Source organism: Oryctolagus cuniculus, chromosome 3 (genome assembly GCF_051225735.1).
Source record: "Oryctolagus cuniculus isolate XC-2025 breed Fujian yellow rabbit chromosome 3, ASM5122573v1, whole genome shotgun sequence".
Lineage (NCBI taxonomy): Eukaryota > Metazoa > Chordata > Mammalia > Lagomorpha > Leporidae > Oryctolagus > Oryctolagus cuniculus.
Window position 1 is genome coordinate 168563019 of NC_142869.1, and position 25901 is coordinate 168588919.

Here is a 25901-nt window from a genome sequence, read left to right on the forward strand (position 1 = left end):
TCACTTTTAAAAACCTTTTAAGGAAGGTAGAAAACTGGCTCCTTCATTATTGAAAGACAGCATGGGACTTAAGTAGCAATTGTCTTTAAAACGTGTTTCATTTGTTTGCTCTTACTTTGTCCTTACAATGTTTATTTTGCCTTTAAAAGAGTTCACAAGCCTCGCATATGAGCTTTGTATTTGCTTTTGTGTTATAAAGAGAACTCGCCTGTGTGCCAACATTGTGGTGACATTTCCCTTCTACAGGTGTGGCACATCAGCCCCAATGCACCCAAGGGGACCTGGTTCTGATGTTGACAGGGAAACAGGGCCACCCCCTTCCCAGCAAACACTGTGACTGCACTGCCGTGACACACGTGTGCTTTAGGTTTAATTTTGGCCACACATGGACTCCTTTAGGAGAAAAACTGCTTCTAAGATGCTACTGCAGGACTTAATAGCATCGGGATTTTATTCAGAGACCAATCACAATTTTCTCCTATGGCACATGGTGTCACACCTTGGGTTGAATAGAGTAAGACCTAGACATTGATGAACATTTACTTTGTACGACACGTGTACTAAAGCTCTATCCACCTTACCTTATTTAACATGTTTTCATTAATTATCTAGAAGGTACTATCACCTAAAAAGGACAATTATAGAACATAATTTTCATTAGGCTGAGATATAACATGGTATTAGCACTCCATAACTGGGAACCAGCACTGTATGTTTCTGTATTAGCTGAAAATAACAAAGGGTGGCAGTTCATATATGAAGTGCTGACAGTGACTGTTTTAGCTGGACTGTGAAAAGTAGTATTTCTGGGGCTGGTGCTGTGGTGAAGCAGGTTAACTCCCTAGTTTGCAGTGCTGGCATCTCATATGGATGCCGGTTCGAGACCCGGCTGCTCCACTTCCGATCCAGCTCTCTGCTATGGCCTGGGAAAGCAGTAGAAGATGGCCCAAGTGCTTGGGCCCCTGCACCTGTGTGGGAGACCCAGAAGAAGCTCCTGGCTCCTGGCTTCGGATTGGGGCAGCTCTGGCTGTTGAGGCCAACTGGGGAATGAACCAATGGATAGAAGACCTCTCTCTCTCTCTCTGTCTCTCTCTCTCACTCTCACTCTCTCTGCCTCTCCTCTCTCTGCGTAACTCTGACTTTCAAATACATAAATAAATAAATCTTTAAAAAGTATTTATTTTGAATAAAACTTACTAGTAGAGTACTAGCAGAAAAAAGGCTGAGGCGCCAGGCATTGTGGCACAATGGGATCCCAGTTCAGATGGCAGGCCAGAGTTCCAGCAACATCCTGCTTCCTTCTAGTGTGCCTGGGAAGGCAGCAGATCCAGGGCCAAGTACCAGGGCCCAGCCACCTATGCAGGAGGTCCCAATGAGCTCCTGGCTTCTAGCTGTGGCCTGGCCAACCGCTGGCTGTTGCAGGCATTTGGGGAGACAAACAGTGAGAGGACGATGTCTCTATCATTCTGCCTTTTAAATAAAAGCTGGATTTGCTCAGTGATGCAGCTTTATAGCTAAAATTTTAAACTACTGTGTAGAAAAAGTTATAGGAAAATAAATAATACACATTCTCCCTTTCAAATTCTTTAATTCTCAGGGAAAATAATGGCACTCTAATAATTTGATATTTATCAGTGATGTAACTATCCTATCACAGAATTAACTTTGGATTTTTAAAAACATGGACCACAGGGTAGACTTCATCTTAAACCCAACCCCAGCAGCAGCATGTGGCCAAGCTGTGTGGTAAGGATTTGGCGCTGCCAAAGAGGGAGTAGGTGTGGGGAAAATGGATACAGGCATTACCTGAAAGCTGCTTTGAAAAAACTAGCTCTTGGAATTCCTTCCCAGGGCATCAACTCTGAGGTGTTGTTTGCATTGGAGATGGCCAGCTTGCAGAGTCTGAGGGGCACAGTCCCCAATGCTGCACACACCCCGATATCAACAGCAGGCACGTCCTGAGGACTCCAGGGTTCAACATGTCACTGGAAAGCCACTCCACTCGGTTACGGTTGTATACCGGGGGAACCACAGAGGAGGCCAGGCAAGGGAAGATGCACAGGACAGTCAGGGCTTCCACTGGTCCTCTGGACCCGCTGCTTTTCTGGTATCAGCATAGCAGTACACATGGAGTATCGTCAACCAGGGACGCTCACTGAGTGTTGGGGCCTCCTAACAGCCTGACTGATTGAAAGCCCACTCAAATACACTCAGTGTCCTGCAGCCCCACCCTAGAGCTCCAGCTGATGCCATGTCGGCCGAGGGACCTGATGTGGCTAGCAATTTCCACCACCTAGGAAAGTTCATGGGTTGAAAGGCTGCACTCTGCGAGCCTGGTTATGAAGTCCAGCTTCTCTGCGGCAAGGCACGGCCTGGCCACGTGCTGCTGCTGGGGTTGTGTTTAAAACTTAGTCTACCCTGTGGCCCATGCAGGCTTGCAGAAGGGAAGCCCTCATGACAGTCCTTCTTGGGCTCCATGGGGCCTCTCGTTCTCCCCGAAGCCAGGCTGGGCTGACAGAAAGCTGGGCAGGGCTTCAGGAGAGAGGCTTGTCACATCTACAGTTGGACTTGCTGACACCAATTTTCCAATCTGCTAAGCTCATATTTTCAGTTTCACTTCTGTAAAATATCATGCACTGAATTGTGAGTGTGTCCCTCCTCTCTCTCAAATTCCTGTGTTGAAGTTCTAACGCCCAGTACCTCAAAATGCAACTGAATTTGGAGAGAGAGTTCTTAAAAGAGGTAATTAATTTAAAACGAGGTCAGGGCTGGCGCTGTGGCATAGCGGGTAAAGCTGCTGCCTCCAGTGCCGGCATCCCATAAGGGGACTGCTCCACTTCTGATCTAGCTCTCTGCTATGGCCCGGGAAAGCAGTGGAAGATAGCCCAAATGCTTGGGCCCCTGCACCTACATGGGAGACCCAGAAGAAGCTCCTGGCTCCTGGCTTCGGATCAGCGCAGCTCTGGCCAGTGCAGCCAATTGGGAAGTGAACCAGCGGACAGAAGACCTCTCTCTCCCTCTGTATAACACTTTCAAATAAATAAATCAATCTTTTTTTTTTTTTTAAAGGGCGGGCTCTAGTCCAACAGGACAGGATATTAGAAAACAGTCCTACAAACGGGGGAGATGATGTGGACACACAAGGAGAAGATGGTCACGGTCACCTGTAAGCCACGGAGAGGGAGACCGCAGAAGAAATCAGCCCTGCCCACACCTCGACCTTGGACCCCCCAGCTTCCAGAACTGTCAGAAACTAGAGTTCTGCTCTTGAAGCTGTCTAATCTGGGGTATAGTGCAGCCCTGCAGAATGAGTGCACCAGCCGATTGCTCACTCACGTCCCACCTTTCAGGGACTTTTTATTCTTTTCTTTTCGCTCCCATCTCTTTCTTTTCTGCTCAATTGTAGCGATCAATCTCCCATCTGGCACTTCTGGCTCCTGGTCCTCGGCCTCCCAGGACACCTCCCATCCGCTGGCCGACTGTTTCCGTGGGAACACAGGAATCAGGATGCTCACCTGACAAGCCCTTTCCCAGGACTCCTGGGTCAGGAGCAGCATTCCTAGCCCTCAGGTCAGGGGTGCCCCGATGGCTCCAGCTCCATTGTGTACTACTGTCTGCGAGCCCGGCCACTGCTCTTCACCAACCCATTACTCATCAACCACAGAGCACGACTGTCCATCTCCCCCCGTCCCCTGCCCTGGCCCTGGAACAGTTTTCCCTTCCATCTACTCAATGCCATTCAAGTCTCAACTGAAATATCTGCTTTATGAAGACTCCACAATCATTCTGGTCAGAACCCCATCTCTGGTTTATCTTAAATTTTAGCTGCTTTTACAGTTATTGTAAAATGAGGAAATATCCCGGGTGTCAAGTCAAATTTCTCATAGAGTATACATTTAAAAAAAGGTTAAAACAATGTTGCTTTATCACCAGGGGAGAAGCTAGATACATCACTTAAGAAATATATATATATATGCAGGGTACCTTTTTGGTATCAATCTACATCCAACTTCATATCTCAATTCTTTTTTTAAAAAATATTTATTTTATTTACTTCAAAAACAGAGTTACAGAAAAAGAGGCAGAGACACAGAGAGAGAGATCTTTCATCCGCTGGTTCACTCCTCAAATGGCCGCAATGGTCGGAGCTGAGCAGGTCTGGAGCCAGGAGCCAGGAGCCTACAGGTCTCCCACATGACTGCAGGGCCCTAAGGGCTCAGGCCATCCTCTGCTGCTTTCCCAGGCACATTAGCGAGGAGTTGGATGGGAAGTGGATCAGCCAGGACTTGAACCGGTGCACTGCAGGCTGAGGCTTTAACCCACTGTGCCACAGTGCCACCTGCCCCACACATCTTGATTCTTAAGATCTCACATTACCCTCTAAGAGTGAGATCTGTGACCCACACTTAGAAGGTCTCTCTCTGCTACCACTAAGAGATAATCTACTCAGAAAGACTAAAGGGTTTTTTTTCTTGATTAAATAAACCTCAAACCACATCATTTAAAAATATCTTATTTGATTAACATTAAAGTAGCATAATATCCGTTACCATACATATTGCACTGTAGCAGAAACTATTACCTCCACCTGAGGGTTTAGCCATTTTATCAAATGCTATAAATGTGTAAGGAAGGAGGTCAGAGCCCAGTACAATCTTTTCAACTATCCGTGCCACAACACCTTTTTGTTTTGTCTTTTTTTTTGCTTCACTAATTTGCACATGCTTTATTTACAGGGGTTACACACTAGAATTATTTATATACCCAGGAAAGTTCTGACTGATACCTTCTTACCCAATGTGAGAACTGGCGGCAAAGGGAATGTATAAGGCTATGTATGGGTCATGGACACTTTAATCCATCAATTATAGAACATTCATTTAAACATCCCAAGGTTTAATAGAGGTAGCAATTTAACATCACCTCCATAATCCAGGGTGAGGCAAAGTCTATGATTTAAATGCTTTTAAGGTGTATGTTAAGAAGTGAAAACAGTTTAAACACGTAAAGGCGGATACCCAAACTTCGTACATGCCCACCACTGTACTGTATGAAAGTGAATGGTTTCTGTATGTTTCCATTAATAGAGGCAGCAATTTAACCTCACCTTCATAACCAAGGGCAAAGTCAAGTCTATGATTTATCCTTCTAGAATATATGCAAAGAAATGAAAACATTTTAAGCCGACAAAGGTGGATATCCAAGTTTGGACATGCCCATCATTTGACTATACAAAAGTTGATGGTTTCCACATTTCCATTAATAGAGGTAACAATTTAACATCACCGTCACAATCAAGACCATTCTACTTTTTGAGTTATTCCAAGTGAAAATTCTATTACCACTGCTTTCAATTTCTCCTTGATTCATAAAATAGAGTGGCAACAAGCTTTCATCAAATAGCCTTTTGTTGTATCTGAATTCTAGCAGAGCTGATAACATGGCCCCATCTCAACCACTCAAAAACCCTTCCAATGGTTCCACAGTGTTACACAACAAACTATCCTCTGTACAGAAAGCACTAAAACTGGGCTTTCACCCTGTTAAGAACAGTATTAACCACACTACTACTAAACACTTACTTGAACTTTGCTTCCACTTCCTCAGCGGCTTTCTGATACTGCTCGGTGGTGACTTTGTAGAACTCTGAGCTCTGTGGACAAAATCGAACGAGGTTTTCACTTTCCAAGAAGAAAACATGTGTGGAAGACTTAACACTTTCAAAAATCACATAAAATCTTGTTTCAGCTGCTCAAGCAATAAAAGGATTTCTTGCCTAAGTGGCATGGATACTTACAGGAAAACTCATTTAAATGACAGCACAGTTGTTGGCAAACAGATTGTAATTACAGGGTAGAACTTTCATGGCTATAATTCATCATTATTTGATCCTTCTGAGAAAGTTCCTTATATGTTTTTGAAAGATTATTTAGATCTACCTTACTGCAAGATCAAAGGATGCTTGAGATCAAACAATGAAATTCACACAATTCACATTTGCCTATTATTCCATCAGCGTTCCAAAGAGGATATTAAAGGATCATTTATTTTACATAATATATCTGTCCTCAGAGGCATTCTTTATGGAGTAGAATTTATTCTAACAACTCCACCTGACAACAAGAGTATCAATATGTACAACAAATTATTCAGTAGGAAAAGGGGGCAGATTTAGATAATTTGCATAGAAAAAAATATTTCCACTATCCCATGACTGAACACATAAACAATATGAACCAAGTTGGAAGGGCAACGCAATGGCAAAGCAATGCCTTTTCTGAGGCAGCAAAATTAAAAATGATCCATTCTGACAAACTACTTTGAAGCCAGTCTTAATGGAAGGGGTGGCCTAAATGTCCCCAGGAGCCCTCAAGACTCAATGAAATATCATGCAAAATACACAGCACAGTACAAAAGAACATGACACAGTACAGCGGGCTTCTGTGCTCTTTAATTCCCTAATCACTCAGGTTTCACATGCATGGCTTGGGGTAGTTTATTTTTTAATAAATCATGGTTGGTTGGTAAGAAAATGAAAATGAAATCCTCTTCACACCCACGACCCCTCCGCTTTTAACAATCTGGGTTGCCCAATGACAGTCACATCCAGGTTTCGTGGATGTAGATAAAATCAATAGATATGTGATTAGACAGCAGACTGAGGGTGGCTGGAGCCACGGACAGGTCACCATTTGAGATGATGAATGGCTTTCTATCAACCTATAGTCCCCTACGATGCTAACATTTACTATAATCTTATTTGGACTACGATTTATCTTTCTTGCACTTGATCAATAAAGATGAACAGAACAGTTGTAAGGATCGATTGTAATTTTTTATCATTTTCAAGCACAAGGTGCATTTCTGACATGAAGACAATATTCTGAGTGTACTGCTTCTGTATTTTTTTAAAATTGTAATTTGAGTGATCCACAGCACTAGTCTATATGCCGAGAGGTTTTAATTCATCTATGGGTCTAAAGCTATCAAAAAGCCATTTGTCTCCTCAGATATTTTAACATTATGCTATTTCACACCTTCCTATCTACCTCACTTATAAGATCTTTTCCTTTAAAAGACACACCAGTCACATCTTGCTCTTTTCCCAATGTTTGGCTTAAGCTTTTCTTTGAACTCTTTGCACAAAGAGGGCAGTAAAAAAGGCAGTTACTAATCTATCACCAACAATGATGAGAAACTCCCAAATTACTAAGACGAACTATCAAGTGGGCATTATATTACTGAATTATCTATGACAATGCTGGCGAAGCACTAAATGAGTTTTGATGAATACTTTTAAGTGTTGAAACTGTAGTATCTGGACAGAGAAAGGACACAGCGTGACAGACTGCCTTTCTGGTTCTGTTCTGTGCCCCTGAGCAAGTCATCTTATCTCGCTAAACTTCTTTCCTGTGTTCCTAACCTGTAAAGTATTAACCCAGCTTATCCCCGAGTCAAGTGAGACAGACGAGAGAGCTCTGAAGCCCATGAGATGTCTTTGTCGACTGAGATCCATATCTAATTAAAATAATTTTAGAGGAAAGTAACTAATTTGGGAACCTCCATTCTGGGTACCAATTCCAAAGGGTAAAAAGCAAATAATGTCTTAGAGTAAGAATGATGCACAAAAGTGTTCTGCCGTAATACAAATTAACAAGCTCCCCTGTGCAATGTAACATCAAATTCAGGCAAAAGTATCAGTGACTTTTGTCAAACCTTCCTCTATTTCTGCAAACTTTTTTTTTATATATATAAAAGATTTATTTACTTGAAAGAGAGAGATCTTCCATCTACTGGTTTACTCTCCAGGAGGTCTCCCGGACAGGGCTGGACCACACAGAAGCCAGGAGCTAGCAGATTCTTCCAGGCCCCCATGTGGGTGGTGGGGAACCAAGCACTTTGGTCATCTGCTGCTTTCCCCAGGCACATTAGCAGGGAGCTGGATGAGAAGCTGAGCAGCTTAGACTCCAACCAGTGCCCATATGAGATGCTGGCGTCACAGGCAGCAGGTTTACCTGCTATGCCACAATCCCAGCCACCTCTGCAAACTTTCTTTAAATGGAGAAAACAAAACAAAACAAAATGAAACAAAAAACCCTACGCCTGCCTGCCTGCAAACTTAACATAAAATTCTTAATTACAACTTCAGGCTTTATTTATGCTGTATACCTTAACCCTTATTGACCAATTTCCCATACTGTATAAATCTTTCTAACAAAGAAAAGTCCCCAGAAGGCAGCACCATAGAATGGGTAATAGAATAAGATCTGCATTTGACAGTATTTACTCATTCATTCTACAAAATCCTAATAACACTCATCTTTGGGAACCAGACCCTCAAAAGGATATCTATCTGACAAGGGAGAAAAGAAAAATAATAATGGAAGGTTGCAGACGGCCAGTTACAAACTGCAGAGTTCAGAAAGGGTAGAGACCTCTTTTGGCTTCAGAAAATATTTTTGAGGATGAACAGAACAACATCCACTCCTAAACAAAAGTAATAATAATAAAAAAAAAACTATTTGTTTGCCAGTACAACAGTGGATACATTCTAGGTATTCACATAGCATAAATCTAGAGAGAAAAGATGAAATTAGATAAATACGCCGAGGAAAGAAAGCGAGTTGTTGATATGATACAGTAGCATGCAATGTAGGCCACATTTGGAAAAGTGCAAAAATGGTGCCGAGAACAGTACACACCAAAGTCCTGCAATCGCCACCCACTGGCAGGAGAGAGGAGCAGAGCACCATGAACAAGGGGAACACTGGGGAGCTCACTGCACTCTCACAGCTCTCAGGACAAGACATGAGTACCCAGCCAGGGGAGACTCGGGTTTGATACATTCCCGATAGGAAGAGTCTCAAAGCATCCAAGGAAAGATGGAATAAAAAGGCAAGTTTATGTTGGTGCAAAAATTTTGGAAATTCATGCCCGGTTTTTTCATAATATGCATTTTCCACGAACTTGTTGAGGGCTTGCATACATATAAAACTTGTGTTGCTCTCCCCATCTACAAACGGACTCACTGACAACAATAAACCATTCAGTTTGGCTGGAACATAAAAGTATGTTTGGTTGAAGGGATAAATACTGAGTAGAGATTTTATATACTCTTGAATGCTAAGGTGTTACAGTGTATATATATTACTATACAAATGTACGTTTTTCAATTACATTGTGAAATATTTCAGAATTACAGAAAAGGGTAAAAAAAAAAAAAAAAACAGTAGAAGGTTCCCATACATTACCCAGCTTCTCCTTGTGTTAACCTCTTAGACAATTGTAGTATTACTATCAAAAGCAATGAATACAGAACATTACATTACAACAGTAGTAACTCAAGGACAGACAGCCTTTCTATGGGTTTGTCCAGTATTTCCACCAGTGTTTTTTTTTTAATTCATGTTCCAGTTCTGGGTGCCCTGGTACAGTGTCATGGCTTCTTGCTCTCCTCCAATTTGTGATAGCTCCTCAGGGTTTATCTCCTGTGGTGTAGCCACAGAGTGACTTATAGTTTTTAGAGTGACTTACAGTTTGGGCTTGTCTGATAATCTCTTACGGTTGCACCCCGTTCAGACATTACTAGGTAGATAGAACAGCACAGAAAATGATGGACCATCTCAATGCATGGTGGTTTCAGGGATTACCTCATGCTAATCATCTGGTTTAATAATGTTGACCTTGATCACTTAATTAAAGTGGTGTCCGCAGAGCCTTCTGTACTTAATATTGTACAGGAGATATTTTGGGCCTATGCAAATATACTGTATCTTCCATCAATTTGTCACCACCACCAGTGAGTCTTGTCTGCAGCAAAGATTACTGGGATGCTCTGATAGGGCATTAATTTTTAATGGCACTGCTGGCTACCTAGACCTTCTTGATGTAATGACAATCTTCATCTACTCCTTCATTCAATAATGAAGCCTATGTAGGTGCACAGGAAAAGCTTCTGTAAGCAAAACCTATTTCATCAGAACAGGCAGCTATTCTTAGGGAAGCGGAAATTCTGCACAGCCTGATTCAGAAGTATGGAGCAGGAGGTAAACAGATGAAGGCATAAGAGGTGGAAAACTGAAGAGCTCCAGAGGGAGAGACCTGAGCAGGAAATCTGGACCTGCCCTCCCCATTAGCTATGGCCATTGGGGCTGCCCAGAGCACACTGGGGGAACACGTGCAGCCAGAGGCCCAGACTGTAGCCCTGTAACAAGTTACCTGTGCACTGCTGGGAGGATGAGGCGGCCTGGCTATCGGAAGGGGGCAGAAAAGAGGGAAAAGGAAAATGGTTTCAGCTGTTTCCTTAGGGGCTTCCTAAGCTCCAGTTCCAGGTTTCTAGGGAGTAGCCTCAATTCCTATCACACTGTTTTGTGAGCCCTGGTTAAAGGCCCACAGAACAATGTTTAGTTTCTTGGAAAGTCTTGGGCCAAATCTCTGGGGATGGGGCTAGAAAGTAGTTTTTTTTTTTTTTCTTTTAACAAGCATCTCAGGTGATTCTGGATACACACTAAATTTGGACTCTACTGCATTTGCAGAATAATAAAAGATAACAAACTACTTAATTTGACATTCAAAGTGAAAAACAATCTGTGTTTTTGGAGAACGTAGGCTAAGTGTTCCATAATTAAATATAGCTATAAGCTTTACAAAATTGTTCCAAGCGGGTGCTTCTGCCAACGTTGTGTGCATATCACTGGTGGACCCCAAGTTGCAACAAGAACTCTGGCTTCACACATTGCCTAGCAACACCGCAGTGTTTCTACTGCCAAGGAGTACAGGAGGGAGTGGAAGTGCAATGAGGCGGAGGAAGTTTGCTTTGGTTACCTATATTGTCTTGAGAGGGTAACAGGTTGCACACACTGCTATCTTGTTTATTAATTACAAATGACTGCTATTTTAACGTCATCAATATAAGTCTTATCGATTAACCCTACAGTTTGTAGTAGTTCGTACTTCTAATCGACAGCATTTCTGTCTGATCAGTTTCAAGCACCTACATTTTGAGACACGCATGGTCTGTGCTTCAAGCATGTAACATCCACATTCCTGTTTCCTGAAGGTTTGCACATATTCCCTGCACTACACTACGTCCTTGTACTATATTGAGTGGACGAGAAACTCCATGATGACAAGAAAAGAGGCCAAAAAGAACAGGAGGTGAAGGAGACTCACTATCTTACAAGGTGGTCTTTCTGTGAGTGATCGCTGCTTTGTGTCGGGGCCACAGCACTTTGATGACTTTCAAGGTCCTTAACAGACTAAAATGAAAAAACGGCTCCCTTCACACTCTGCAGCTTCCTGTCCCTTGAACTGCAGGGAAAAGATGTGGCCTGAGTTGCCCAGGTAGACTGGATTGGTGGCAGATAGACATGACTTAAATCAAATAATAAAAGTCCAACTTACTAATTTCTTCTTTTACTGCTTGCTGTAAGCACACAGCAAGTTTTCTACCATGGTTTGAGAGGATCGATCTCATAAATTCAAAGTCAAATGATGGCATCTTGGATGTTTCAGTACAATCAAAAATCTGATAGAGGCTTGTCTTTCTTTGTCAAAGATAAGCAAAATGAGTTCCTAGAAGATGGACTTCCCCCAAAATGATGATGTGATTCTATGTGGGAGGTGTTTCTGTCGCCTAAGATGGTTCTGGAGGGCAAGACATCACTGCAAACCACAGTATCTTGAAACACCTGCCAGTCGAAGGCAAAGGGGTGGGGGACCAATTACGGAAAACAAAGACAAGACAACTGAGTGGGGGGCAGAGTGGATGCTCCACCTTCTGCACTGGTTCACCCAAACACAGGAACGCGCGGCCCACAGCTCTGCCGACAGCGGGGGGCTGATGCTTGGCAGTACAGCGTGGGAGCACACTGACGGTCACAGCTCTACCGTGTGGAAATGAGCAGGTTTCTCTGCAACAGTTGGCTCCACTGGACAAAGGGGAACAGGTACAACAGCTATCTAACAGAATTCTTTAGATATTAAATAAGAAAACACATGTCCAATTCCTCTGAACTGTATCTGGGACTGAAGCATAGTAAACACTTTGGATATGTTGCCTATGTGTATTATAACAAGAAAGTATTTGCCCAGTAAAAAAACTAGAACATCTGGTAACTGAAAATTTTATTTTAATCAAAATCAAAGTTTATTTATAAAAAAGCGCTTTCTTGTACTAAAGCAAATATCACTGAATGTTGCTCTCACTGCTTATCTGTTCCATTTTTCTGCTCCTTAATGGAAAAACGTGAACATACAACTGGTTGGTGTTGAGACTGTCAATGGCTAGGAAATTAGCCTATGGAAAAAAGAAATCAAGCCAATACTGTTTGACCTTATCAGCAACAAAATGAAATCAAATACATTAGATAGCAAAAGTGCTTTCATGCCAGGAATTCCCAGGGCCCCAGTCTTACTGGGCACTGTGCGTCTCCAGAAAGAGGAACCCTGTCCCTGATGCTTCCCACATTGACTGGCCCCTGGAACACTGCAGTCAAAGAACACCCTGGGGAACAGAGCCCCCTGGGTGGTCCCTAAGAAAGGGGGGGGGGGGTAAAGTCTCGCCGTTCTTTCAATCTTGTTCTTTTTGACATGCAACTTCTCCTTTCTCAAAGCAACATTTTCACTTAGGGATTATTTTATTAAAAAAATGTTTAATATTTTAAAAGGTAGAGTTACACAAGAGAGAGAAGGAGAGCCAGACATACCACCTCACCCCCAAACACACAAGGAGGAGGGGTGGTGGTGAGGAGTGAGTGAGCGAGTGAGAGCCTCCATCTGCTGGCTCACTCCGCAAATGCCTGCAAAGACTGGGGCTGGGCCAGGCCCATGTCAGAGGCCAGAGCTCCACCCACGTCCTCCACTTGAGTGGCAGGGGTACAAGCATTTGGGCCTTCCTCCACTGCCTTCCCCAGGGCACCAGCAGGGAGCTGGATAGAAATGGAACAGCTGAGATTGGAACCCACGATTATTATGAGATGCCATCGTTGTAGGTCCAACCCAACTCACTGCACCAGAAGGCCAGCCCCTTTTTATGGGTTATTTTAAACACCCATCGTAATGTTCAAAAGAGAAAGAGAGCAATTGGCAGTATTAGAAAATGCCTCTACAAGATGACTGATGGTATTATGGTATTGTGTTTTATTAAGTGCTAACAAAAATTAACACATTATTATCTGAAATTTCTAAAATTTCAAATGAAATCCTTTAACAAAAAATCCTTTAACAGTCCTCCTTGTCTGTTCCCTCCGAGACCAAAATTGACCACAATTCTGAACTCTTCTATATTCGTGCACCTTGACAACATGGCTTCAAAATTTCTCTCATCACGAAAAGGTGTTTATTCCCTCACTCTTTCAAACTAGACTTTTGTGACTCACTTCTGCCAACAGAACATGGCAGAAGCTACAGTCTGCCAGTTCCAGACCTAGGGCCCTGTCTTGGAACCCTTCCCTGGTGCCAAGTCTGTAACCTTAGGCTGGCCTGCTGCAGTAGGAGAGACCACAAGTTATCCCAGCTGAGGAGGCCTAGGACCCAGTCAAAACTCAGCCAACTCAGCAGGAGGGAGCCTAGCTGAGGCCAGAACTGCCCAGCAGACATCAGCCTGAACTGGTGATCTGCAGATTCAAGGTGTGGATAAATGATGGCTGTTCTAAGCCACTAAGTTCGGGGTGGTTTGTTAGGTAATAAAAGCTGACTTAGGCCCTTCTTTGTGTTGTCATAAAGAACTCAGACTCTCATCAAAGCACCTGCACACTGTGCCAACAATCTGTGTTTCTGTGTGATCTCACCCACTAGTTCATAAGTGCCCTAGGGGCAGGTATCTTGTCCTATTCCTCGTTATACCCAAAGCACTCCGCAAAACACAGGACACACAGAATTTAGAGGAAATGCATGATGCATTGAGGCATGAGTAATTCTGAATTGAACTTTTGTTCTTATTTAGAACAGGATGGAGTAGACAAGAACTATAGTAAACGAAATAATGTTATAACAAGGACGAGATGAAATACTATGTATATTAGGTCTACTACAGACTGGCAAACACTACTACAGACTGGCAAACACTTCAGTTTGCAACGCCACTGCAAAAAGAAACAGGCATCCAAAGGCTGTGTTCAGTTACAGGAACAGCACCAAAACAGCCGAGGCTACCGACAGCAGCTGCGACAGGCAGAGGCTGCGTTTCCCACGTCGTCAGTGTGGACGTTAGAAATCCAGAGCTGATGGAGCTGCCTGTGAATACCATCAAGTCACCAGGCCCTTTTCTGTGTTCCTTTTTAGCCATGCTCAGCACCTGGCATCTGTCCCCGCAGTCCCAGATAGCTACGCAGCTCTCTAAAGCAGAAGGGCATAAAGAGAGCAGGAGAGGCCTTCTCCAGAGATCCCCACTTCCATCTCTGCTCAGAATCATGCATCAACACGGCCCTGGCTGCCAACGAGGCTGGGAAATCGAGAAAGAGAAGGAAGAAGGGATTGGGATGGGTATTTATTCAGTCAGTTCATCACACCTGCCACAGGTTATCTGAACCAAATCACACGCAAAACAGCACGGCTGCTTTTGGAGACAAGTATTCCAACACTTCTTTGCAGTCTCCCTTAAATTTCTAATTTGGAGTGAGTGGGGGATTTACCCATCTGGTATTCCGATATCCAAGAACAAAGTTTTTAGACAGTGTAGGAAGGAAATGCAGTCAACACCAGTGAGCATGAGTCCCACGTTTTCTTGGGCTGGCTGTGGTCCAAGTTTCTGAGCATGTGAAACACTGCCATTTTCCATTTTCAGAATGTCTCCCTTTAAAAGTATGCATTAAAATGCACATGCACAGACACACGTTATTGCTAGATGTGAAAAGTGTCTGTTTTCAAGCTCTAAATCAGATCAACAGCAAACATGCTCACACGCAGTATCCTTGCAATATTTTCGCAGATTCTGAGTCTCTTTCCTGTTCTGTTGTTACTACTTGAGGTCATACCTGTAAAGCACAGAGAAGAACAAATCCTAAAGGTCATGAGAAAAATCTGCTAACCAGGTCTTGGCAGTTCTTTTACCAAAAAAAATGCTTCCCATGGAGATCAGGACACAAGGACCTAACACAACAGAATGGAGATACAACTTAAATTCCGGTAGCCCAGATGTCCATTCGAGGGTCTGGCAACTTGGCTGACCTAGCACACAGTGAGTCTGAGCCAGAATGTAAGGAGACTGGCCTAAGGGGTGGCCCTCCCCTTCCTGATCACATGTAAGTACTGCAAACAACCCTAGGTCTCCAATACGCTCCCAACACAGTGTCACCCCAAGTGGTTCCCAGCTCAAACAAATATGAAGAGTATGCAAATACCATAGGCAGTGAGTACTATGCCATACTTTCGAGTAGCTAGATTCGAAACAGTCAACCAGGAACTAGGTGACGATACAAGATTGGCCAGAAGCAAGTAAGTATGTTTCCTCCAAGGTGACAAGGAGCATTTGGGGACCCAAAGTAATGCCGCACTAATTGCTGTTCAGATACAATTTCTGGCACGGAAGCCCTGAACAGTTATCAGGTGGCCAAAAAGAGTGCATGCCTCATCAAGCACCTGTCTCTTTACAGAAGCTCACCAAATCAAGAGACCAGCGCTGCGGTGCAACTGCACTTCTACCACCGCAGTTTTAAAAGCTTCACACTTTTTTTTTTTTAAATCACTAATGGTCCAAATTTAGATCATCTAGCAGTTTCAGCATTTCTCCTGAAAACCTGCTGTCAGAAAGCAGCAGGGCTGGCCTGAGTGTTGTTTCCTGTGCCCCCAGGTCCTCTGAAGTCTGGGACAGGCAGGGACTATACTGGACAGAAGCTGAAATGCTAAGACGAGGCTGACGTTGTGGCGTAGCGGGTTAAGCCACGGCCTGTGACGCCAGCATTCCACACCCGAGAGCCGGTTCCAGTCCTGGCTGCTCCACTTCTGATCCAGCTTCCTGCTATTGGTCTTGCGCCCCTGCCACCCATGTGGGAGACCTGGAAGGAGTTCCAGGCTCCTAGCTTCAGCTTGACTCAGATCTGGCTGTTATGGCCATTTGGGGAGTAACACAGCTGATGGAAGGTCTCTCTCTGTCTCTCCACTCCTCTCTTCCGTGCTCTGCCTTTCAAATAAATCAATCTCAAAACAAACAAACACCAAAAGACAAAACAAACAAACAAAAAACCAAAAGACAAAGCAAAGCCAAAAACCCTCAGTAAGGAAAGTGGCCCCTGGAAACAGTAGCTAGCATCTTGAAGAACCTTCTATGACTATGTTTTAAACCTACTGCCCCAACTCCATTGCCTCTCGACTCTTGCCTTCTATCACTTTCTTCCCCCACCTCCACCCTGCTGCTCAAGAGAATGCTGTCCATAGATCAGCAAAAGCAAGGCTAATATCTAAAGAGCCTGCAAACTAGGGCAGGAATTATGGTGCAGCAGACTAAGCCACCTCTGGGACATCCACACCCTACATTAGAGTGCTGGCTGGCTCTTGGCTGTTCCACTCCAGAGCCAGCTTGCTGCTAATGCCCCTAGGAAGCAGATGATGGTTCAAGTACGTGAGTTCCTGTCACCCCTGTGAGGGGACCTGGATGGAGCTCCTGACTCGTGGTCATGCCCTGGCCCAGCTCCAGCTATTGCAGCCATCTGGAAGTGAACCAGGGGATGGAAGATCTCTCTCTCTTTCTGGCACTCTTTCAAATAAGTAAATAGAGCTTAAAAAATCTTACAAATTGCCAACACCGGTTCAGATTCGTAGTATATCAGATGTAGAATTCTGTTTCTAAAAGGAATGGTTTGGGTTATGTTAATGAAGTCTCGGTTCTTAACATCTACTGAGGACTTTATCTTTGAAGGTGACTGTATCAATGGGGCGATGTGAGTTCAGTACTTGGCAGGAAGCCTGGCTTCTCCTTGTGGAAGGCAGAGTTTCTCAACCACAAAACCACCCCCTGCCAACAACTCTTGCTTCTCCAGGCAATCCGAAGAGCCTGGGTTTTGAATTTACCCACACGGCTCTGCATGAACCTGAAAAACGACCAAGCAGATGCCTTCAAACTGCACCTCTGCTTCTGACATTCAGCACTGCTGTCTGATTTGTGTAAACATTAAACTCAAAAGGCTAATTATTTATCTTGAGTATCCCTAATTTTTTCCTAACAGCTGTTTGTGTCTATCCAAAAGTGTACCTTATTTTTTCTCAGCTCTACATTTTTCAAATCTGTATAATAAATAAATAGTAACAAAAGACTACCTTAGCAGCTTGTAGGCATCAAAACTCCCAACTATTACATACCGTAGTAAAGGCAAATGAACATTTATTGTCTGGGAAATATTGATCACTACTCTCCCTCTTCTTGAGATAACCCGTTTTAAGCTGGACAACTGGTCAACTGAACTACATTTCCTAGTTTGCTTCCAGTTAGGCTGACCGAGAATCTTTGCAATCATTTCGCTTTGTCTCTCGTTTCCAGTCTGCATTGTAGATGTGATGGTCAGAGCTCCAGCAGCCATCCTGGGACATGAAATGATCTTAAAGATGCAAACTCTGAGTTAGGGCCCCGAGTGTACAGGGCCCTAGGGTTCCGCGGACAGTGACGCCACCATGCCGGCCCTGGCTTGTCACCTCTATACCTATACCGAACAACAGAAAAACTTTCTTAGTCCTTCTGTTTTTATGGTACACACATTCCAAGTAATCAGGAATAGATCTCCTCTAAGCCCTGAGGTGTTTGCTTTTCATCCACCTTGTGAATAATCTCAACAGAGCCAAGTGCAATGCCATGTGAGGAGTATCTCTGGGCTTTGCAGGAACATTCACGTCCACCTGTCAGAAACCTCCCTGTCCTTCTGCCTCCCTGCCATTCCAACAGAGAGCAGGAAGAAAGAAGAGAATTCTACAGCCATGTCAATCTCCAGTGGCTCCAAGCCTTTCCTTCTCTAAAAAGCCCCATTGCATGAAAACCTCACTGGCTCCTGGGCACCTTGGCACAATTAACAAACTGCTTTTAGAATTACCTTTTTATTCCATCTTTACGCCTTCTCATATAAAGAAATGGAGCTATTCAGAGATTTTTCCGGCATTTCTAGTTTGATTGCAGGAGCTTTAGAAACTTCGCTACTTAGAGCCTGGGAGTCTGTCTTGACTCACTTTTCTAATGGGAACAGGAATCCTAGACGCACTGACAGCCTTGCCAATAAACAGCAATAACCCCAGTTCTATGACGTCATGCCTCAGTTCCTCACCTGAGCAGTTTAAATAAACAAGTGCACCGAAATCTCATCTGGTACTCTAGGTTTCCCTTTAACTCTTCATTTCTTTGTTCTACAAATAATGAAGGGGGCCTTGATGTGCTCAATACTGGGCTAGGAACATGGAATACAGTGCTGAGCAAACAGGAGCACGGTCCTACTTTTATTGAGCTTATGGGATACTGGGGGTGATGGACATAAACTTTAAAGTCATGCCAATAAATGTATAATTAGGGAAGAACTGCAGTACCACAGAATCGCTGTAGAGAATCTTCTACTTCCAGGGAGAGGTATCTCTGAAGCATCCAACTCCTCCTTCACATGAACTCTGAAAGTAGCTTTGATTGTATTTCTTCTTCATTTCTCTAACTATTTCTGCCGGACAATTTGAGCTTCATCGCAAAGTTCTCTCTACTTGTTAGTGTATCCTCATGTCGTTAGGAATAAGAGACATCTACACACACTGATAGGGAAAGAGGTCTCAAAAGGATGAAAACATCAAGCTGTAAAATACTGTTTGAATGGTGGATTTCACCAAGTGGTAAGCACACAAGCACACATACACCCAGAAGTGCTCTGCAGGAATGGCGGCTGCTCTCGAAACGAATGTGAGGAGGAGATGAGCTTTCTGCTTGTTTAGCAGCCTTCTGCAACAACCGAAGGTTTCACACAGACCTGTAGAATTGTTATAAGAAAGCTAATTATGCATTGATGTCTAGCAAGCCCCGGACCTAAATTCTCCCCATGCAAGAAAGTTAACTCATCCAGGTGTCACCGGGAAAGGGATCCTTTTCTGCCCACAGCTCCCATTTTCCATGCTTAGATTGAGGCTTCCCATTCAGCCCAAACGTAAGGTAGTAATTTCTTTCTGGGTTCTTCTGTTCTGCAACAATGTCGGTAAAGGATCTTAAATCTTTCTATTGTTTGCGGCTCTCCTCCCTGTGATAAAACTGTATCACTGTTCACTCACCTTCTGGACTTCTATATTACACACCCGAGACCTTTCTGCTGCTGCTGTGGTTTGCAGGCCTCGCTGTTTCTTCCACGAGGGTGAGACAAAGCAATTTCACAGTTATCAGATGGGTTATCACGAGAATTTACCGTGATGTCTTGCAAGACCCAAGAGTAACTCTTAAATTACTGTGTGTCACCAGTGCCAGAAACTCTCATTCTCTTGAGGGCCATGTGATGTGACACAGTCACTCTCAAGGTCGTAAGTCTTACTTGGGAAGTGCTCAATGAGGTGCTACGTGCACAGTTAGCAGCACACCCACTGGATGACTTTATACAGAAACTGTCATATCTGTATTGCCAACACATCTGCGGCCTGCGCTCCACGGTACCCTAGCTGGTCTCATATCATCTCCTGTGGAAAGCAATCTACAAACCTAACGCACTGTCTCGGACTTGCTCAGTACAAATGCTGGTGCCAAGCACACGCACATGGAGGCCTTAGGAGAAAGCCGAAACTGATCATCACCATAGCAGAGCAGGCAGGCAAATGTGATCTCATTCAACAGCAACTCAGCTCTTCATTCGTCCACAGATTTACTGAATCATCTGAAGGATTTAGAACAACGCTCACTTCGCTGACATTGGCTTACTCATTTTACCCTTTTTCCAGTCTTAAGTTTTTCCAGCCTAAAATCCACTCATTCAAAACGCGCCATGAGTGGTGAGCAAACATGGGCCAGGCCCAGGAGCAGGCTCTCCAGCTGGCAGAGGGACAAGCTCTCGGAAGGCTGATGGGGACAGGGATGTCCACACCTAAGCAATTAGATTACACTAAGACAGCTGGCTTTAGTATTGGGATCCATGAGCTGCACATGAGGTGGCCAAGGCCATGGGAGACAGGGAGCACTGTCATCAGATGTGTCAGCTCCATCCTACTGCCTGTGTTATGCACAGAAATGACCACAGAACGGCAAAGACGAACTTTGAAGACTTTAACTCTGAGAATCGGAGTTTAACTCGCAGAATATATCCCTGGAGCCCAGGATGAAAAGCAGATCCAGTTACTGCCCTGTGACTCATGAACAGGTGACTTCCTGAAAGAGGCTGGTGACCAAGGGCAGGGACAGGAAAAACGCTGCTCCAGGTGACAGGTAGGTGGGTGGTGTCACAGGGAATCCCTTGAGGAAGAAGGGGAGGTCACAGAGGCGGGTGAAGAGGCCAAGACAAAGCTTGCCTTCCACCTGCTTCTGCCAGGTGCCTGACTTCTGAAAACATGACTGCCTCAGACGGCTCCAGCGAGACCAGGCAGCGCCCTCCCAGGAACGTGACACCAATAACTCGTTCTAATCCAGAAAATCCGCTTAAGCAAAACTTAAAAGCAAGCAAACCTTTGAACTCTTCCACAGACAGGACACAGTTGCTCGCTTTGCTCGGCGGCACTGGCTGAAGAGCGGCCCCAAACTGATTCAAACCCATCGGCTCAGAGGTAATGCCTTTCCAGGGACCGCAGGAAATAAGCAGCTACGTCTCAGACAGGCTGAGTGCCACAAACAAGCTCAGAACCCCGGAGTGCGCACATCTCTCAGGCGAGGAAGAGGAGGAAAACTTCCAGCTGAACCATGCTGAGTTATGAGCCACAAGGCTTGATGAGGAGGTGTTCTGAAGATGCAGACATGGCAAAGCAGTCTTGAGTCACCCTGTGGGCGACACAAGTAACAGTACACACACGTGCCTGCACTCATTAAGAGCTATGCTGCTCACCTTCTAATGCATCCATTTAACACCAAGTCTTGCGACTGGGACGGGCGAGAGATGCGGCAGCCCGACACGACAGTCCCTCGTTTGACACGGCCTTTGTGCACATCAAAAGTCTAAATGGGAGCAAAACTGTGTACTGCCCAGCCAAAGGCCAAGGCTTCAATCAAAATGTATTTGTTTTCTAAGCAAGCATTTTCCCTAACAGAAAGTGCTGTGTTTTAGAATCTCCTGATGAGGGGGTTGGTGGGGATGGAGTGGATAAGGCCTAGACCACAGACATACATTTGTGTATTTATTAATCTATTTATTTATTAATTTTAGAGGAAAGGTTTCTTGTCGGGTGGGGGGAGCCCGACGGGCAGGGTGGCAGGGGAGGGGAGGGGGCAGAGGGCAAGAGGGTGGGAGAGAGGAGAGCATAAGAGAGAGAGAGAACACGTGTTCTGGAACAGGTCCTGTTAAACCGTTGCAGAGGGTGGGCAGGGAAGTAGGAGCAGCGAACCCCATGGGGGTGGGGGTGGAGCTGACACTGGTGGTTGGGCCACGGGGCCTAGGACTGAAGCCTACTATGCACTGTGGCGAGAGCCCAGGGGACCGCAGACATCTAACACACAACACTTCCTCCACAGTAGCACTGGAAACGATGATCGGTGCGGTCGTTTAATTTTACCCATCAGATTGCCTTTCTTAAGAAAACCACACAGACATGCATTAAGGGTCCGTGAGCACGAGGGGTAAAGGGCTCCTTTGCTGACTGCCCAATGAGACTACAAATCGGCGCAACGTATGGCAACACGTTTCAAACGCCTCCCAATAATGGACTTTCACTCAAGTGTCTCATTTCTAGAAAGATCTGAATAATCATGGATGTGTCTACAAATTAGCTTATCAAGAAGTTCATAAAAGTAAAGCAAAAGGAATGTTCAGGGATCATCTATACAACAGAAAGACAGGGACTGCTTTTTATTTATTTACTTAGGCTGTTGTTCCTTCCTCTCCTGAAGAGAGAAGAAATGTTTCAATTCATTTACGTTTTAATCCTTGGTGCATACACTTAAAAATAAGCTGAACAGGTACTTAGCAGTTTCTCCTTATGTTCTAAACTATACCAGCTCTCCTCCAAAACAAAAGAATGAAACCAAAAAACCCTAGCATTTCCACATGCTACAAAATGCATCTGTCCATGAGGTTATCAGAGCTGAAAGAGTAGAAATCAGTTTTTTAAGTGATGGATGGGAGACAAACCTTTTTTAAATTATGAAGGTTTAAAAGCCTCAAATTCTTCTGTCTTATTTTAAGCAGGTGAAGGTCCCCATTCTTCATTCACTCAAATATTTGCTGACATCCAGCTCCTATGGAGCAAGGTTCTAGTAGCTGAGAGGCTACTGAGAAAAGAAAGTAGCTGTAAGAGTGCAGTGCTTACAGTCTTCCAGGGATGGACTACTCCTACGAAATGGTCTTTGGAAAGAGCAAGGGCGCTGGAGATTGCCCCTTACAAGCAAATACAATTCCTACGAAATGGTCTTTGGAAAGAGCATGGGCGCTGGAGATTGCCCCTTACAAGCAAACAGAATTCCATCAGAGTCAAGAGTTGAAAGTTCGGGAGGCTGGCAGAGACCAGAGTGCTGCAATTGCAAACGTTGTTGGAAATCAATCAATTCTTACTTTTATCTCATGTGATTTTATGATAACCAGCACACAAGGAAAAGGTGAGGTGAGGGGCTGTTGTCATCATTTTACCTAAAAGGACTTGTCCATTTAAACAAGGGTGCATACTGGCTTGGGGCCCCCATAGGTGTTCAATGGTAGAAGGTGCTAGATCTTAGATTTAAAAATCCTGTCGTTTCTTCAGTATGAAGTGACAGATGGTTCTCTATTCAGTACTTGGCAAATCCATGCTTCCTCCGACCATGGAGGCCTTAGACTTCTTTTGTACCACTCACATAAGGAAGAACCGCAACATCTAAGCGAAAGATCCAGTGCAGGTGACACGCCTATCTCAAGTTTTAATTTCCTTTCACGGATGTGAGTGCAAACTCCAATGCTGCTAATGACTGTGATGCGGGTTCCCTTAGTGCTAGCAATGCACACAGCACTACAGGGGTGCACCAAAAGTGAGTCTCAATTTCAGGGTTAGAAATCTCAGATAAGACGTGGAGAAAGATTTCCAGAAAGTGGCAAGAGATCACCTATCCATTTCAAAGACCTGTTTATCTTTCTGTATTTCAAAGCAAAAGGCCTTTTGAAAGATCTGGGGATGGAAATATGCATGTGAATAGAGACCAGCAGAAAAGTCTTCCCTTTCAGAAGGAATGGTTCTGGCTCAGAGAGAGAGATCTGTGAGGATTCCTGGTCTCTAAGGTGCATTCCTCATGCTGCCAAGTGTAGGGAGGACCCAGCAGAATCACTCCCAGCCCGGCTCATTAGCATGTCCCTGCATTGTGGCTGCAGACTCCAGGGCTACCCAAGCTTCTCCCTTCAACTGCAGAAGCATACTCATTCCTGGGGTACTGGAAAGAACACAGTGGAGGGGGTGGCGCAGGGAGGGGGTAAAGATAATTATGGAGCGAGCACAATAGGCACGTTTGACAGTCTCGGGGAAATATTCATGAAAATCTGTCCCTGAAAATGGCTGCTATTTGGTAGCCAATCTTGTCCACGTGGCTGTTCCGAGAAACATTCTTAGAAAGATCCCACAAAAGGACGAACACAGAAGTGTGTCTCATCGTCATGGGCTCTTCCAGCCTGGCATGGCGGTGCTCCCGAACCCTGGCTCCACGGTGAGGGGCAGCTCTCCCCCTCTTCCTCCTCCCCCGGGGCCTGGAGCGCTCTGCCTCCATCGAAATTAATTACACTGTGCAAGCCCGCAGCCTCCCAGACAGGACCCGTGGGCAAGAAAGCCTGCGGCCATGAGGGACAAGGCGTACTGTATATTATTCTGCTCGTTCTCACAAAGGCACACGCTGGGGACTGAGGGAGCAGAGGCCTCCACAAGTGCTTTAAAGAATGGCGAACTTGGCCCACAGCAAAGGTGTGCTTGTGCCCCTCTGCGATCGCAACCCACCTTGGGAGAAAGAGTTTGGACTCCTACTTTCGAAAACGGCCTTTATTGAAAAAGAAGAATGCAAAATGTAAATGGGAACTGGGGTAAGTAATGTGAATTAGACCCTGAAATGACTCCTTTCCCTTGCGCACACTCACAGAAATTACAGAGGAAAAATAAACACACAAATAAAAGTCTGCCATAACCAGGCTGTGTTCGGATCTTGGCTTACTGCTCAGTGTGGCCCAAATGTGACCAGACCAGCTCCATCAGCAGCTGGACATGAATGGCCTCGTGCTACGCTTGGTTTCAACAGGCACTCTCCTTGCCTGGTGAAAAGTCCTCTCTCCAAAAGGAGGCCAAGTTATTAAGAAATTGTTTGTCATCTTAGATTGGATTGATCATTCGTTTCCCCGAATTCTTTTTCTCATCATGTACTCATTACACGCCTCCTCCTGATGGAAGTAGACATTTATTAGCTTCTGCATTTATTGCATTGGCAAACAGAAACATTCTGCTGCATTTCCTGGGGGTTCACTCATTTATCTATTGGATAAGAGACTGAAGTTTTCTACAGGGCAGAAAAATTAAAATATCAGTCAGGCTGACAGCCAGGAAAATGAGGGTCTTTGCAGCAAGAGGCCTGTCGGAGCCTTTGGTTTGGTGAGTAGCTGCAATGCTATTTCACCAAACTATCACTTCATATATAACTAAAATTGTGGGCTATTAGCTGGTGCACTAATATGCCAAATGAATAATACACACGGTATACTGTAAAGTATCTGAAATGCAAGGCTAATTGCTACTTGAAATAGAAAATATGCCAAAATGCTTTCAGGATCCATTTCTATAAGGAGCTAAGGAGAGAGCAGTGTCTTATTAAATCCATAAAACTGGAGCTGGAATCAGAGAATTTTAATATATATTTATTTATTTGAAAGGCTGAGTTACAGAGAGAAAGGGAGAGGCAGAGAGAAAAACCTTGCAGCCTATGGTTCAGCTGCCAAATGGCCACAATGGCTAGAGCCAGGCCAAGGCCAAACCCAGGAGCCTGGAACCCATCCGGGACTCCCATGTGGGTGACAGGGGCCCAAGCACTTGGGTTCTCTTCGGCTGCTTTCCCAGACAGATGAGCACCCACCTGGGACACCTGGAAGATGCTCCTGGCTTCAGCCTGGCCCAGCTCTGGCCATCGCGGCCATGAACCAGCGGATAGAAGAGCTCTCTTTGTCTCTCCCTCTCTGTCACTATGCCTTTCAAATAAATAAATTAAATCTTTGTATATACATAAAGAAGAAACTGCAAGAACCAGAGCGGAAGAGAGAAGAGCCGCAGAAGAGGCCCCACGACCTCATCACATCCGTGCAACCACTGTGAGGAGAGAAGAACGTGGAGAGGCCCCGCGACCTCGCCCCAGCCGTGGGACTGCTGTGCCCGGGGGCCCTCATGGGACTGCTGTGCCCGGCAGCCCTCATGGGACAGGGTTTCTCCAGAAGCAGAGCTGGCACGCCCATCTGTGACTCTCCCTGCTGAGACCCGAGGCCTCCCGCTCACGGTGTGTGAGCTCACTGAGAGCACAGCTTGCTTTCTTTTTTAAAAAAAAAAAAAAAAGTTTTTTTTATTTATTTACTTGACAGGTAGAGTTACAGTGAGAGGGAGAGACAGAGAGAAAGGTCCTCCTTCCGTTGGTTCACCCCGCCAAATGGCCGCTGCAGCTGGCGCTGCACTGATCTGAAGGCATGAGCCAGGTGCCTCCTCCCGGTCTCCCACATGGGTGCAGGGCCTAAGCACTTGGGCCATCCTCCACTGCCCTCCCGGGCCATAGCAGAGAGCTGGCCTGGAAGAGAAGCAACTGGGACTAGAACCTGGGGCCCATATGGGATGCTGGCGCTGCAGGT

General features: G+C 44.9%; 1 protein-coding gene across 9 annotated transcripts in view; it reads right to left on the bottom strand.

Annotated features, from left to right (window-relative positions):
- Positions 1-25901, bottom strand: part of CHCHD3 (coiled-coil-helix-coiled-coil-helix domain containing 3) — a 280912-nt gene that overhangs the window by 46454 nt on the left and 208557 nt on the right. For all 9 annotated transcript variants that reach the window (XR_016231068.1, XR_016231067.1, XR_016231066.1 and 6 more), the window contains one exon: positions 5583-5653. Coding sequence is in view for 6 of the 9 variants with exons in the window: in XM_089328628.1 (XP_089184754.1) it covers positions 5583-5653 (71 nt within the window). In the remaining 3 variants the exon portion in view is untranslated. The remainder of the gene's footprint in view (positions 1-5582; positions 5654-25901) is intronic.